Here is a 16,339-nt window from a genome sequence, read left to right as displayed (position 1 = left end):
AGAATTTCATGTTCCAAAATTCTTTTATTGCACAGCACTCAGAATAATCTGGTCCCTTAAAGCAGCCAAATAAGTAACTGAGATAATTAATCTTTTAATGCCCATGTTGACTTACACACACACACACACAGCATCAGCAAGTGGGTGCAACAGGTGGCATCTCCGTGTAATTTTTGTTTCAACAAAGCCACTTGGGAAGTTAGAGGCTGCCCGCGCCCCACCTCATTGGAACAGAGAACATCGCTGTCACCACTGCTTCCACCCGATGAAGACAACTTGGTCTGGGACATGTTTCAGCTGTCATGGCACCAAGTGGGCAGGAGAAAATCAGAACAAGAAGTCACACATTAGCAGAAAACAAGGCAGGAAGGTTGGGACAGAATGACAATCCTCAATCAGCCCAGGAAGTAGAATATAAAGCAAGGGACAGCATCAATTTGGGGGCAGATTTAAAACAAAGCCCTTGTGGAATTAAACCACTGATTCTTAACCAGGGTGCCCCCTGAGCCCTTGTGTGAGTCTTTAAATCACGTCCACCCCTTAGGCCAGCCCTACAGCACCTGCTTCAGTGGGACTGTGGGGAGCAGGAGCATCAGTAAAATGTTTAATCTCAAGAGTTCAGTCTGATGTGCACACCTACTTAAGAATTCCACAATTAAGCATTAGAAAATTTTGTACAACTAGAAATATAATTGGGATTTTTCAAAAAGGAACCAAGTATCATAAATAGAAATTCTTTTAAAAAAAAAGCCCACAAGAGAGCAGCTATAAATAAAAAGCATTTTGAAGAAGAGTTGAGACATGGTTAGGGGTGAAATGTTTGTCAGGCTTACGCTGGGTCTGCAGGGCAGATGGACAAGAGGACCGAAGGACACTCACAAGTCTGACCTTCCTTCCCCCTTCAATACAGAATTTCATCCAGAAGCTTCTACGTGTGTTCCTACTGAGATTAGGTAGGTGACTGTCATCACTATTTCAATTCATTTTGTTCCATTCTATAAGCCCACATGATTTGTTCTTAGCTTTGATTCATTTATCTAATGTTGACCTAGGGCCTGTTACACTCCAGGCACCGGGGACAGCCCTTAATTTTGAGCTCACTGCCAGGCTGGAAAAACGGTAAGAAAGCAGCTAATAACCATGCAATACCAATACAGGAAGTCAGAATATAAAGGGGTAGGAGGCAGGGTGTGGAATGATTTCACCTAAGAGATACAGGGTTGAAAGGGCAAACAACCTTCATCACAAGGGCAGAGTACGTGGATCGGAAGAAGGTGGGGGTGAGCAAGGTGAGCGCAGGGAGCAGTGTCAACTAATGAATATGCAGTCAGTGCAGCAAGAAAATGCCTCCTTCCTGATAAGGCTGCCCAAGAAAGTGGCCCAGCAGAGTGGAACAGCCAGTGGAGCAAGCCTTCATCTTTTAATGTGCAAATGCGACATTCCACTCTCATCTCACAGCAAAGATCAGGGGGTGGGATTATTAAGGCCAGATTATCACAACATTTAGCAATCGCCTGTCTTCGCTCCCCAGGCACTGTCCATATGACATTCTGGAAAAGACTTGCAGCTGGGTTGGTAGGAGTTTAGACTCAGGACTCTTGGATGAGGGCGCCCTCTGGTGGCCAGTCAGGTGCAGGGAAGCCGTAGACCTAGACCTTCCTTGCCTTTGGCGTGCGGTGCCCAGCAGCAAATAGTTCTTCCCCAGACAGGATCAGAGAACCCGTCAAGTTCAGTCACAGCCCTGCAGGGCTCCCATTTCAAGGAGTGGGAGGAAGCATATCCCTGAAGGCAAGAGGTGCATTTTAAACCTTTGAAAACAAATTCAATAGAAAACTGCTTTGTACTCTGGCAGGCCCAGAAAAAGGTGGTTTTGAGGAAAGGTTTCTTTTGTTCCCCTTGGTTGGAAAAGGTCATGTTTTCTTCTCTGCAAATCACCTGGATCCAGGGGTCTTAAAGGAGGACTTTTAGGAATTTGTGGGGCAAGAGTCCAAAGTTTTTATCATATGCTCAAGAAGGTACAGGATCTCCAAAAGGATTAAGAACACCAAGAGGTCCCTCCTCCTTAAATTCTACAGAATCTACGTTCAAATGTGGTCCCCTTGAAGTGTTAGAGGTCTCCCAGGGTCTGTTATTAATAACCCAAATGTCCACTGATAGGAGAGAGAGGAAATAAGAGGCTGGGTGGCCTGGTGATTAAGTTCAAGCCTCCCCTGCCCCTAGAAGACTCTGTAAATGAGGGGCTGAGGAGAGAACGCATCCCAGAAAGTGGTCCTGAGGGGGGGGGGCAGAGCAGTCAAAGCAGTACTTGGTCAGCGCAGGTAAGGAGCGGATGCGGTGGAGCAGCTCAGCCGTAACACGGAAGACCTGCAGCCAATTGAAAGACTGGGGTAGATCCACTTGGAAAGATGGCCGAGCAGGTCACTGAATGAAAAAAGCAAACTGCAGATGGAGGTGCACAGTATCATTCCATCTGGGGAACAATACAAACCGAAATGTATACACAATATGAATGAAAAGCTTTTTTTAGGTCTGAAAATGTACAAACTGAATTCTTAGTAATGATTTTACTTCTAGGAAGTTAGTTTGGAAGGGGTGCTTTCTCTTCTATTTTGCTTATATGCAGTTTGTATTGTTTGATTTTGAGACAAGCATTACTTTTGGAAGGGAAAAAAGCAAGAAAAAAACATAGTCTTACGTGGCAGATTGGTAACAGGTAACCACAAAGGGAGGCAAATGGTCCCAGTTTCCTGTCAATCAACAAGCAGTCTACAGGGAGATTTACCTGTCACTGTAAATGCACTTTAGCACACTGGAGTATTTTACAATGTGCATGCAGTATTTATTACAAAAAATTTTTGATTTTTAAAAATAGGGTAATTTAATTGTGTATTAAATCTAAGAAAAATTGCTGATGGTCAGACACTGTGCTAAGCTCTGAAGATGTGGAAAATACTAAAGTTTGTCTCTGCCTAACAGTTCATGGTATAGTTCAGTGCTTCTCCAACTTTACTGTGCTTCCAAGTCACCTGCAAGTGTTACATATGGGTTACTTTGTTGCTGTACAGCAAATCAGCCCAAAACTCTACAGCTGAAAATAAACATTTATTATCAAACATAGTTGCTTAGAGTTAGGATTCAGGACTGACCTAGCTGGGTGATTCTGGCTCTGGTCTGTCAGGAGGTCATCTGAAGGCTTCACTGGGGCTGATGGATTCACTTTCAAGATGTCACACAAACACAGCTGTAGGCAGGAGGCCTCAGATCTTGGCCATGTGACCCTCTCCACAGAGTAACCGTGGAGAGGGTCCAAGTGTCCTCATCACATGGCAGCTGGCTTCCCCTAGAGTGAGTGATCCTGGAGAGAAAGGTGGAAGCTGAAATGTTTTGACGACCTACCAGCCTTGAGGTATACTTCATAATTTCCGTTATATTGGCAACAAGTCACTAAGGACAGCCCACACTCAGGGCAAAGAGAAGTGGGTTCCACTGAAGAGAGGAGTATTGAGGAATCTGGACATACTTTAAAACCACCGTATCTTGTTAAAATGCATGTTCTGATTTAGTAGGTCCAGGAGGAGCCCAAAGTTCCACATTTCCAACACGCTCACAATAGACACCACTTCTGTTGGTCCACGGACCACACTTTGAGAGGGAGTCACACATGCAAAGGATGACAGCTCAGATCACATCTTTGGAACTACACTGCTTGCAGGAATAACATCCTGTGTCAGGCTGGCATCATCTTTGGATGGTGTCCAATTTTAAAATTACATTTCTCCTGAAAGGTCAGCACAGTCAAGTAAGGGAAAGACAAGATTACCTTGTTAATACACAAGGACAAGCTGTAATGAAATAAAACACAATCAGAAGGGTATTCAAAAAACCTGATCTTGTTTTGGAAGCCCTCGGAAGCAAAAACAGCAGCCATCAATTCCAAAGGGGACGCTCAACAAGCAGCAACAAATCTGGCCTTTTCATGAGGATTGTACAGAATGCCTTTATATGCCTAAGATTCCTGACTGTAATACTTACAAAATTAGCTTTGCTACAGGAGGGCAACAAATACCACCAGCACTGCAAAGATCAAGGCACCTATACGCTCTGTGGGCTTGAAGGGTGATACACTAAAGAAAGTCTCCCCACTTAACAACCTGGATCAACATTTCCTTTCAGATACCACATAAAACTATAAATCCTATATTGTTTTATTGCTATGATTCATATGCCATAAAATCCACTTTAAAGTGTACATTTCGTGGTTTTCAGTGCATTCACAAGGTTGTGCAACTATCACCCCCAACTAATTCTAGAACATTCACGACCCCTTCAAGAAACCCTGTATCCATTAGCTGATACTCTCCAAACCCCTGAAGCCCTAGCCAACTACGTCTGCTTTCTGTCTCTTTGGATTTGCCTACTCTGGACATTTCTTATAAATGGAATCATACAATATGTGGCCTTTTTGTGTCTGGCTTCCTTCACTTAGTCTAATTTTTAAATTATTATTTGTGGTATACATTATAAAATTTACTATTTTAACCATTTTTATGTGTAGAGTTCAGTGGCATTAAGGACATTGTTGTGTCCTTTACCCATGTCCAGAACTATTTCCATCTTTCCACACTGAAGCTCTGAATTCAAAGCATCGCGTTTTTCAGTGAGCAGTAATTGAGCCCTGGATAAACCTCATTGGCTATGACACCGCCACTGCACAAAGCCAGCATCATGTTTTAAGGTTCATCGATGTTATAACATGTATCAGTGCTCCATTCCTTTTTATGACTAAGCATTTCAATGTATCCCACATTTTGGTTATCCATTTATCAGCTGATAGACGTTTAGGCTACTTCTACTTTTTGGCTATTATGAGAAATACTTCTGTGGATATCCATGTACAAATATTTGCCTGAACATGTTTTCTTCCTTTTGGGGTTTATAGCAGGAGGGGAGTTACTGTATCACATGGCTAATTCTATGTTTAATTTAACTGTCTGAGGAACTGCCAGACTGTATTCCAGAGGGACTGCAACATTTTACACTCCTCCCAGTGTGTAGAAAGAGTCCAATTTCTCACATCCTCAGCAACACATTTTCTTTGGATTTATTGTCTTTTTGATTATAGCCAGTATAGTGGTGTGGTTTTCTCTAATGACTAATGGTGCTGAGCATCTTTTTAAATGTTTATTGGCCATTTATATATCTTCTCTGGAGACTTGTTTATTCAAACCCTTTGCCTGTTTTTAATTGGGCTATTTGTCTTATTGTTGAATTGAAAGAATTCTTTTTTTAAAAAAAAGATTTTATTTATTTTTACATAGAGAGAAGGAGAAAGAGAAACATTGATGTGTTAGAAAAACATCAATCAGTTGCCTCTCACAGCCCCTACCAGGGACTGACCTGCGACCCAGGCACATGCCCTGACTGGAAATGGAGCTGGTGACCTTTCTCTTTGTGGGACGCCACCCAACCAACCAGCCACACTAACCAGGGCTCAATTGTAAGAATTCTTTACATTGTCTAGATACAAATCCCTTATAAGATATATGATTTGCAAATATATTCTATTCTGCAGGCATCTTTTCACTTTCTTGATAGTGTTCTTCAAAGCACAAAAGCTTTTATTTTGATAAAGTCCAATTTACCTATTTTTAAAATTTTGTTGCATGTGCTCTTGGTGTCCTATCTAAGAAACTGCTGCCTAATCCTAGGTCACATATGTTTACTCCCATGTTTTCTTCTAAGAGCTAAAGGGGTTTTTTTTAGCATTAATACTTAGACTTTTGGTTTGAGTTAACTTTTGTATATGCTAGGATGTAGGGGGTCTAAGCTCATTCTTTTAGCATGTGGACATTCAGTCTGTATTTTTTGTTTTGTTTTTAATCACCAGCAGGCAGCGTACAGAATGGCCTTCCTTTGGTTTCCTGGCAGCGCCTCTTTCCTTCCTTCCTTGCTTCCCTTTATCCACTCTGCCACCCCTGCCCAAGCTGGAAGATTTTGCGTTTTACAGCAAAAGAATCTGTACAGACCGTGGGCCCAGGGGCCCTGCCCAGATGCATAGCATCCTTTCAATTAAGTTTCCACTGAATTTTGCTGAGACACACACAGGAGTACTCTTCAACTGCATTATGTGAAAATGAATTCTAATATGGGAGTGTGAATTCTTTATTCATTCCCATCAAAAACTATTTATTGAGCACCTATTGTGTCAGTGATTAAAACAAGGATTCTTGCCCTCGAGAGCTGACATTCTTGCAGCAAGAAACAGACAAGAAACATAACAAGTAAGGACATTACATAATATGCTAGACAGCGGTGAGTGCCGTGGCAGGCAAAGGGTGCAGAGCAGAGGAAGGGCGCATGCAGTGGAGTGAAGTTGGAAATTCTGAAAAAGGTAACCTTTTAAAAGGTAACATTTAAGCAAAACTTTAGGAGTTGGCGAGAAACTTGACCATATGGATATTTAGGAAAGAGCATTCTGGGCAGAGGGACAGCCATTGCAAAGACCACAGGGCAGGAGAGTGCCTAGCATTTTGAGGAACTGCAAGGTCTGCGTGGCTGGAGCTGAGTGCAGAAGGGGGAAAGAGGTCACAGGGCGCCAGGGCACGGAGGGTCTTGTAAACCATTTAGGGACTGTGACTTTTATTCTGAGGGGACTGGGAAAAGCCAATGCGGGATTCTGAGCTTAGCAGTAACATGGTCTGGCTCATGGTTCAAAGGATGACTTACCAGCTGGGTTGAGAATGACCCGTGGAGGACAAGGGTAAGGCAGGAAGAATATTTAGGAGGCTTCTACATCAATCCTGGTGAGAGGTGAGCGGGGCTGGGCTCTGAACAGAAGCACTGACTGAAGGCAACAGAAAGGATCTGGTAGAGCCCACAGGATGGCCCGATCAATTACATAGGACGATGACAGAGGCGAGTGTCAAAGGTGACTCTGGAGGTTTTGCCTTGAGAACCAGAAAGATGGACTTGCCATTAACTGTGATGGGGAAAGCCAGTGGGGAAGCAGGAGTCAGGGAAGGGGAGACAAGTTTAACTTGGGCAGGCAGAGTCTAAGGCTCCCTTCAATTTCCAAGTGGAGGGGTCAGATAGGAAGCGGGCTATTTAAAAATGAGAAATCTGGGGTAGAGGTACACATGTAAAGGAATCAGCCACAAGGTAGGATGAGATACCAAGAAAAAGATGCCAGACAGGGCCAAAAACTGCAGCTGGGGACCCCTGGCATTGAGAGGGCCCGAGGAATGGGAGAACGGCCGGGGAGGCCGTTTTCATAGCAGTTTTGCAGCTGCTTAAGAACATCTTGATCCTTCCCTCACTTTCTCTTTTCCTTTTTCCTTCTCTTTCATTCCTTCCTTTAAATGGGTACCTACAATGTATCAGGGATTGGAAAAGACTGTTTGCCCTCAAGAAACTCATGGTCTCATATAGGAAAGACAAAATGCACATTTATAAAATAATGCAGATGTGAGGCAGTCACTGCAGGAATTTAGCTTTCCGGTTGTTAATCAGCTACACGGAATCTACCACACTACAGACGTCTGTTTGTGACCTAGCACTGAAGAGCTGGGAATCTCAAACTGTCTTTGACCTTTCTCTCCTGTGTCTCACTTATTGCAAATTATTATCAGAAGACTAATTTACCTATCACATAAAACTAAACTCACTCCTGGGTTAGGACAAGAGCAGTTGACTAATCTAAACTATGGCAGAGTCCACTGTCCTTCAAAATTAGACCTTCTGGAAGCAAGTCATGCCCCGTCATGCGATGCTGATTAAACCCAGGATGCAGGTGGAAGGCAAAAGCGTTAGTCATATAATTTCTTTACCACAAAAGCTCAGAGTCTAGGCCAGGGGTCCCCAGTCCTGACTCCCACTAGAATTACCTGGGAGCTTAGAGAACTATCCAGCTCCTGGGCCCCATTCTCATTCAGAATTTTTGGTTTACCATCTGAAAAATTTTAAAATGCTCCTCAGGACATTCTAATGTGCAGCCAGAGAGGAGAATCACTAACCTAGGTTTTTAATAAATTACTTAAAAATTTGCAAATCATAAAAGATTTCAACACAGTATGAAAAGTTCCATCTGTTTTAGTCCATTCTTTTGGTTAACAGACCTAAAGAAAATTATATAATGCAACTTCACAAACAATCCGCAACTTAGTATATTCTCTAATGGAAGTAATGCACCCTCAGTCCAAAATTCAAAACAGAAACAACTGACAAGTCTTCCACTTGCCTGATGAACTTGAGAGTCTTGCTTTGTCAAACTTACTTGTGTTTTCAATTTCCATTTTTATCAGTAAGCTCAAATTTTTTCTTTAGATTCCTATTACTTTTGAATGATTCATTTATGATCTTTTAGGAAAAAATAGCTATAGACCAAACGATGACCAACTTTGTTTGCTATAATTTGAATGTACCTGGTGAACTGCCAGCCTTACAGCATACACAGAAAAAAAAATAACACCAGTTTTATGAATTAAAAAAAAAAACTTGCAGTTTATTGACAAAATTCACGTAACAATAATGTAACCACAAAACTATCATAAAATGGCCTGTTCTGTTCCTAACAAGACACTAAGTTGTTTTTCAGAAACAGCAGAATAAGGCTGCAGGATCACACACTTGGACAGCAGGACAACGCACTAGAGAAAGAATTTACCCCAGAATAATCTTTCAAAGTCACTGAGTCAAAACCCACTGTGCACGACATGCAAACCCCCAACACGGAATTCAAACATTCAACATAGGAAAAGCTGTGAATCCCACACACCCGGGCACTAGGTTCCCACGTTGAATCAATGTAACTCTATAAATATACCCAACTTCCCCTGCTTCTTCCTTTAAATGTAGCCCCAAACCCCTCAGTAGGGATACAGATTCGAGCCTTGCCTCTTGCTTCATTGCTGGTGGACCTTGCAATTAAAACCTTTTCTTTTCTCCAAAGACGATGTCATGGTGCACGGGGCAGTAAGCCCTTGCTCAGTAATAATTACACCTTTCCTTTTCTGTCAATATCACTTGTTAAGTTACAATCATCTTTATAAACAGGGTATGGTGGACATACCTCAAATTCTTTCTGATAAATATATCGCCATGCTGCATCCAGCTTGGATAACCCTCTTCAAAACAGCGTATGCTGGAGCCTGTTAAAGACAACAATCAGCAAACAAAAGAAACACGTTCTGTGTTCACTTGTGGTGGTGAGATAGAGACTTGGGAGTGATGAGACGTCTTTGGATAAGAAATAAGATCTAAGGAATAGTCCATTTTAATTTGGGGGAGCCCATTTAAGGAACTAGAATGCCTCTGCTGCTGCCAAAGCACGGAGTCATCTGGTTTCTCGCTGGAGTGGGAGAGGAGCTGCTAGGGGAAGGGGGAGGGTGGAAGCAAGGACCAAGATTCCCAATTGGGAGCTTGCTCTTTGTCAAAGCAGTGTATTGGTTTTCTTTCTTTGGCAGTCCCTGTGAAACCTATTTTCTGGGAACAGAAACCTTCCCAGCCCTCGATCTGCAACATCAGGTGCCCAAAGCACCACAAGCAAAGAGTAAAGGTAGGTCCTCACCAGCTCTGCATCGTGTTCAAGGCCTATGTCATGATGCTCAAGCTCTTCATCTCTAAATTTCTTTATCACCTGGTTAAACAAACAGAAATCGATGCAAGTCAGCATTCTAACTTTCCTGGCGTTCTATCTTATTTTGGGTTAAAGGCTCATATTATTATCTAAGACAGGAGTAGGAAAACATTTCCTATAGAGAGACAAAGTCAATGCATGAAGCGTTGTGCAGTCCCTGTCACAGCTACTCAACTCTGCCATTGTAGATGGGACGGTGGCCACAGACAAGTAAACAAATGGGTATAGCTGAGTTCCAACAAAACTTCTGTACAGAAACAGGTGGTTGGTCACAAGCCATCATTTATCAACCTGATTTAGGCTTTAAAAAAAGCCAGGCCCATATCTGTTCCCTCATCTGCTATAGAAAATTATCTAAGGGTATCTTTTAGTTCATTTATTTAATGTGAAGGGTTCATGCTAAGAGCATTTGCTCAGGATCTACCACAAATCTGAAAATGGAGAGAATACTTGCCCAGGCTCAGAAGACATGGTTCCTGACCTCTGCCTGAGCATGTGACCAGGCACACGGCTCCAGCTCCGTGCCTTAGTTTGCATGCCTTCAAAGACATGAGGTGCTGACCTAGACTTCTAAGGTCCCATCATTCCCTAACATTCTATTTTTTGTGTGTCTTTTTACTAAACTGCATGTCTGCCCCTTTCCCCCTCATCAGCCCCCTTTCAGAGGGTAGTCCAATACCTGCAGCAGCTCATTGTATTTTTCAGGATCCTCCTCCATCAATGCCCTGATCTGGTTGTTGTAGTGATGTGCTATGGACTCTTCCACAGCCACGGTGCAGGCCATGGCTCCCTCCTTCCCAAGCAGGGCGGTTCCCGCGCCTGGAATTGTCAAACCCAGAACAGTAAAGGATGGGATTGATACCACTGGTAAGAGACAGCATGTCAGGTCAGGGCTTGTCAACTTCAGCACTACCAGCTTTGGGCTGGATAACCCTTTGCTGTTACTGCAGGATGTTTAGCAGCATCCCTGGACTCTGCCCACTAGATGCTGATGGCATCCCCAGGTGACACCAAAAATGTCTTTAGATACTGCCAACTGTGCTCAAGAGCAACTTGACCCCACTGAAAACCATTATTTTAGGTAGTGCCAGGTTACAGTATTAAACCTTAATTAACATAATAAGAATGTTATTCTCTTTTCAATAATCTCCCCAACTTGACCATGGCAAGGAGAAAGTCATTACCTGGGGTATGTCTTTGAATCTTGCACAGTATCTACTATTCTCCCTTTTAGGAGTGAGATCCCAGATTTAGAACCTTTGTCAGAAAATATTATCTGGTTACAACTGAATTAGTCTAGCAGTGTTTGTTGTATCTGTTTTTACTGTACCTTTTATTTATAGAACTATTGATTTTAAGATTCTACCTTAAATAAATTTAAGCAAAAAGAAAGTCAGCCACTTTTAACTTTAGGAAAATACTAAGTAAATTTAAAAAGGCTGCAGGAGGACACAGCAAGACTTGTGAAGTGGCACTTAAAGGATATGATTGTCCCAGACCTCTCAGCCCCCACAAGCCCTTATGGGCAGACACACACCCAGTGCAAACCCCACCACATTCCAAAAGGGCATCAGAATGGTCGGCCGGACCCTGTACGCAACCATCAGTTCGTTGAACTTTTTCAAATGGTCCTTTTCTTGATCCCACATTTTCTGTAAGAAACATAACAATAAAGACATGTAAGCATTCTATGCAGGCCACTGCCCGCTGTATCCCAAAGCGGCTACATGCTCCACCCATGAACCATGATTCTGAACCACCAGAGTGGCTCAGACCCACAAGTGCCTATTAAAAGATGAGGATCCATACTCAGGAGAAATGTGATGGTTAGCTTTTTCAAAATTAGGAGGGCAGAATATTAGCTATTGTGTGATTTCCTTCCAGATTGCTAGCATATAAGTATCATTTACAACAAAGGAGAAAGAGAGAACGATAGTAACAGCTGGCACACAGCACTTTCTAAGTGCCAGGCGCTGTCAAATGGTTTCAGATCGGCAACTCACTTAAGCTGCACAACTGCTTTGTGAAAGACAAACTGTTATCCTCCTTACACAGATGAAGAAAGTAAGGCACAGGGAGGTTATGTAACTTGCCTGAGCACTCAGAAAAGGCAATTTAACTTGTGCTGAGTGTCTGTTACATGCCAGGCACAGTATCAGCTGCTCATTTATTCCTCACCATAACACCTACCAAAACCCAGTGAGGTGGGTGTAATCAGCCCATTTCACAGGTGTGGAAATGAAGATGCAGAGTCATGTCACTTCTCCAAGGTCACAGAGGGAGGAAGTGGGAGAGCTGGAATGTGAAACTGGGTCTGTGTGATTACAAAGCCCAGGTCTCTTCCTCTACTTCCCAGTATAAAATATCTCCACTGGGCTGCACTGAGGGCAGGAGGCAACCTCTCAGCAACCAGTACTTTTACCTAATGTGGTGATTCTCAACCCCATTTTCATGATCATCCATCCTCACATGAAAAGTTAATACCATAGATACACCGTATATCTGTTTACGTACTAGATGCCCATCTGTGCTCCATACATAAAAAGAATACGCTTTTCACTCCTCCCTCCCCAATATCCAATTTCCACTTGTTTGGGGGACAAAGAGTAAACCCCTGAGAATGCATGACCTAAAGTAACTTATTACTTGAAGGTCTCTGGGTCCCCACCCCCTAAGCCCTGTTCAGTAGACCAGGCTGAAAGAGATAAAGCAGACTCACCTGGATGACTGGCCCGACACTTGTGCGACCCAGGACCGCCATCTGTCCTGCATAGATGCGGTTTGCTCCGTATTCGCCTGCATGATCCACCCGTATGATTCGATCCACAGCTGCCCGACTCATCTTGTCTAAAGTCATTCCTGAGCTGCAAAGTCTGACACTGATTCTTCTTCCATAAGCTGCAATGTAAGTGTTTATTCTCCATTACTCTGGAGTAAAACTGGGATGTGTCCTTTTATACACAGAAGAAAGGAGCACCTCAGAACAAAGGTAGCAAATGAGTTCCCTGCAGGTTAACATGCCCTTAAGTATGTTGTTTATCTTGCAGTGTTTCGGGGTTTTTTGTTCTTAATTAGTTACTGACAGTTAAAACAGAAGAGTTTAGCTAAATACTGTATCTGGATTTCTGGTTTCACTTTAAGCATATGAAGATTTGGAAATTCTGAGCCTGCCTTCTCTCCAGTTAATGCGGCAGTGGACTATAGGTCTAGGCATGGTTCTCCAGTTCACCCATCCCTCCTGGCCTTCTTCACTCCCAACCCTGGCTGCACAGAACTTTATAGAGAGCTTTCAAAACCATGAATGCTCCTCCTCAGTCAATTTCTGGGAGGGGGGCACTGCTATTTTTAAAAAGCTCTGTGCATGAACCTTCTTTGCAGTCAAGGTTGAGAACTGTAAGTTGAAGTTCTCTTAAAACACCTGTATCCATGGGTATCTTATTTTGAAAAATAAGCCTTAAAACTTGGATTTCATCTCATTATGGTATATAACTGATTCAGCTCAATTATTCTTGCCTTCAAAATGTAAATTCTTCAGGACAGATTCAATTTTGTTTAGAAAAATCTGCTAATGGCAATACCTGGGCTGTATTGTCTGAGCCATGACAGCATGCCAAAAGTTTTGTCCACTGAGACAAGGGTTTTGTAATGTCTCTAGGTGTGTAAAGTGTTTTAACCTCATTTTGCAGATATGGTTATGGATACTGAGACTATTTAGTTTGTGACATGAACTTTGACTTGTATTGATATCGTCTTGAGATGTGTTCCAAAGATTATATATGAAAACCATGTCTTTAACAGATACTTTTCATTTAGACTAACTTTAACACCCAGAAAATGAGTGGAAATTTTCATTTTGGGTATATCTGTGGTTTTTTCATTAAAAAGGTTTGAGTGCTGCTTAAGTGAAATAAGTCAGTCTATGAAAGACAAATATCATATGATCTCACTTATAAGAAGAATCTAATGAACAAAATAAACTAATGAGCAGGATAGAATCAGAGGCATGGACTCATGAGACAGACTGATAGCTGTAAGAGGGGAGGGGGTAAGTGGGGACTAATTGAAGGGACTAGTCAAAGAACATACATGAAGGACCCATGGACATGGACAATGGTGTGGGGACTGACTATGGAAGTGGGGAGCAGGCCAGGTGGAAGGGGATGAAGGGGAAAAATGGGACATCTACAACAGCACAAACAATAAAACATCAAAAATGGGGGGAAAAAAGGCTTGAATGCTTTGAACACAAGGTGACGGGGTAGATCCAGTGGTATTTGGGGTTGTTCTGCATTTGAGCTTTTTGGCCAAGTGGAGTTTAAAATGCCTCGCTCTGAACACAGTGCTGTGGACATGGAGGTGTGAAGTACTGTGACCCAGCTTTGATCTACTCCTCTGCACAACATGCTCCATCTCATTGAGCATATTTGACTCGAGGACTCCAAGTTCTGCCCAGTATAACATACCACTCAGTTCTGTGCCTTTAGACAATGAGTCACTATCACCTGTGGCCATGTTTTTATATGGAGGACAATTTGAGACATTTGACAAAATCACCGTAGCCTCTTGCAAGTTTCTGCCTCCTAGTCCAAGGACTGGTGCTTTCATCAATCTCACTTCCTTGCCCAAGAATTAAAATGGAAAATGACCAGCTGGCTCTATTTCTTATAATCATCTCGTTTGCTTGTTCTTTTCTTTGTTACTCCCACCCCAAAACATGTCGATGGGAAAGAACTTTAAAAACAACCCAGTGCTCATTTAAAAATATATATATTTACCGAAAAATTGCAAGGGGCTGAGTATATAGGATGAGTTCAGACATACAGCTGACTTTTGATGGGCAGGATTATATTTATATTAAAACCATACTAGACTGTTCCCCAGCACTCACCACCTTTTCTGATTCAGGCACCTAATAAATGATTTGGGATGGGGGGGTAATATGGAAGATTGAGTTATCGTAATATTGGCCATTTCTATCTTTCCACAATCTCTTATGGAGGGACCACAGAAAGGGCACAGTGCTAGAGTCAGATAATGTGCCCCATCTCAAATGTAATCTCAGACAAATCAGAACTGCCATTTCTTACTTATAATATTGGTAACAATTTTCTTTTTAAGGGAAAACATAATAAACCTTTCTTACTGAGGATCATGAAGATGAAATAAGATATAGGAAGCAAGATAAACTTGTAAATGGAAAAAAAAGACTGCTACTTTGTTGTACTCATTTGCTCTAGAAAGCATTAAAATTCATGTTCAACAATCCTGTGAGTTTTGCCTGTACTGAGACATACTTTAAAAAATAAACTTGAGGGCCAGTACTAGAAACTCTCAAATGTATCATTTTGTATTTGTGTTTTCCAAAGTGGGAAACCTAAACCAATGATTTTACCTATAAGATTTTAAGTGGTATATGGGGATATCTTAAGTGGCTTATGAACGTACACTAAATAACACTCATGTAGTAGGAGTTACTCTCTTACATTCTCTTTTGACTTAAGGCGACTGGTCTGTTTAGAGCTGAAAGATCTTGAACATCTTCCTAACATTAGCTAATCTCCTTTCTTTCTCCAGAGGAGGGAAAGAAAAAAAGATGGTCTTCGGCTCAAGCCTTGGTAGGCAACAGTACCTAAAACAATTCAGTAACTTTTTGTTTTCGGCGTATTGATTTTTGATGATTACTCTATTTGGGGCAGGCAATGCCGGTGCCGGTGTTCTGTTCACCATAAGGATTTAGTTTCTCGAAGAACTTTCACGACGTTGTTTAACTTAAAAAATGGAACACGGTTATAGAAAAAAACACATTTAATAATCAAAAGTATATACAAGCGCTAAAGCGATTTTGTTCTAAAGCAAAATCCTGAGGGTGGTACGTAAACAATGAGAAAACGACGTCACAATTTTCTGAGGCAGCTCAGATGAACCGAGCTAAGGAGAAGCCAGGTTCCACACCCAAGTCTCCCTACTCAAAACTCGATGTTCCTTCCACCACTGTGGTGTTTTTCAAACTTTCTTATGTATTCGTCTTATTCCAGGGGCTGTTGAAACACTACAAGCAGACGTAGCGACCCGGTAGGTCAGCGGAGGGACGTGAAAATCTGCGTTTCCAACGAGCTCCGCGGTGAGAATGCGGCGGGGTCGGGGTCGGGGGGCGGTCCGGGAAACAGACGCAGGTCGCGTGACTACTTTGCCTGCCAAGACCCTAAGCGAAGGCAAGGAGGACACCCACGAAGCACTGAACTTTCAAAGTCCCCAACTGTCCTCTGCCAGGAACTCCGACCGCCTGCAGTGACGTGAAGACTTGTGTGCAACTTCCCAACGCGTCAACCCTAAACGGTTGCCCCACGAAGTCTTCGCAGAAAACCATCCCAATCTCGCCTCGCATTCCCGCTCCGCACGACACACCCCACCTCGCCGCCAGCGCCCCAGCGTTTCAAGTCTCGCATCGCACACCGTCGCAGCCCAGTGACGCACGCAAACACCTTCCCCGTGACCTCTCCGGCCCAAACCTCCGGAAAAAAATTCCCTGGCTCGCTCACCCAGCACAGTACTGTGGCCGCGCCCGTTTTACCTGAAAGGTGCCGCTGGGCGCCCACGCCCAGCCGCCACGGGAAGCAAGACCCCATGAACTGGGTACAGCTCATCGTGGGACAAAACAGCAACTACTACCTTGAGCGACAGGGCCAAACGTGCCCTTAGCGCAGA

General features: G+C 42.9%; 1 protein-coding gene across 3 annotated transcripts; it reads right to left on the bottom strand.

Annotated features, from left to right (window-relative positions):
• Positions 1–751: 751 nt before the first annotated feature.
• On the bottom strand, positions 752–16,339 carry COQ7 (coenzyme Q7, hydroxylase). Of its 3 annotated transcripts, none has more exons than XM_037067703.1 (7): positions 16,206–16,339; positions 12,354–12,532; positions 11,172–11,286; positions 10,314–10,453; positions 9,566–9,634; positions 9,068–9,146; positions 752–3,355 (listed from the first exon to the last, which is right to left on the bottom strand). In XM_037067703.1, exons 1-6 carry the CDS (start codon positions 16,276–16,278, stop codon positions 9,069–9,071), a joined length of 654 nt encoding a protein of 217 aa, XP_036923598.1. In that variant the 5' UTR covers positions 16,279–16,339; the 3' UTR covers positions 752–3,355; position 9,068. The 3 variants fall into 3 exon arrangements, with proteins under 3 accessions (XP_036923598.1, XP_036923600.1, XP_036923599.1); XM_037067705.1 differs by lacking the exon at positions 752–3,355 and adding an exon at positions 3,381–3,778; XM_037067704.1 differs by lacking the exon at positions 752–3,355 and adding an exon at positions 8,490–8,645.

The sequence above is a fragment of the Sturnira hondurensis genome, unplaced genomic scaffold (assembly GCF_014824575.4).
Source record: "Sturnira hondurensis isolate 20B ecotype Veracruz unplaced genomic scaffold, ASM1482457v3 Scaffold0017394, whole genome shotgun sequence".
Classification (NCBI taxonomy): Eukaryota; Metazoa; Chordata; class Mammalia; order Chiroptera; family Phyllostomidae; genus Sturnira; species Sturnira hondurensis.
The sequence above is the reverse complement of the archived record's forward strand: the minus strand, read 5'-3'. Positions and strand labels throughout refer to the sequence as shown.

Bases quoted from the DNA above. Each gene is read 5' to 3' on its own strand.
- COQ7 (XM_037067703.1), bottom strand. From the start codon at position 16,278: ATGAGCTGTACCCAGTTCATGGGGTCTTGCTTCCCGTGGCGGCTGGGC. The intron at 10,454-11,171 runs GTGTGTGTCTGC...TGACAATTCCAG, and splicing joins TGTGGTGGGGTTTGCACTGG to GCGCGGGAACCGCCCTGCTT. The intron at 9,635-10,313 runs GTATTGGACTAC...TTGTTTAACCAG, and splicing joins AATACAATGAGCTGCTGCAG to GTGATAAAGAAATTTAGAGA.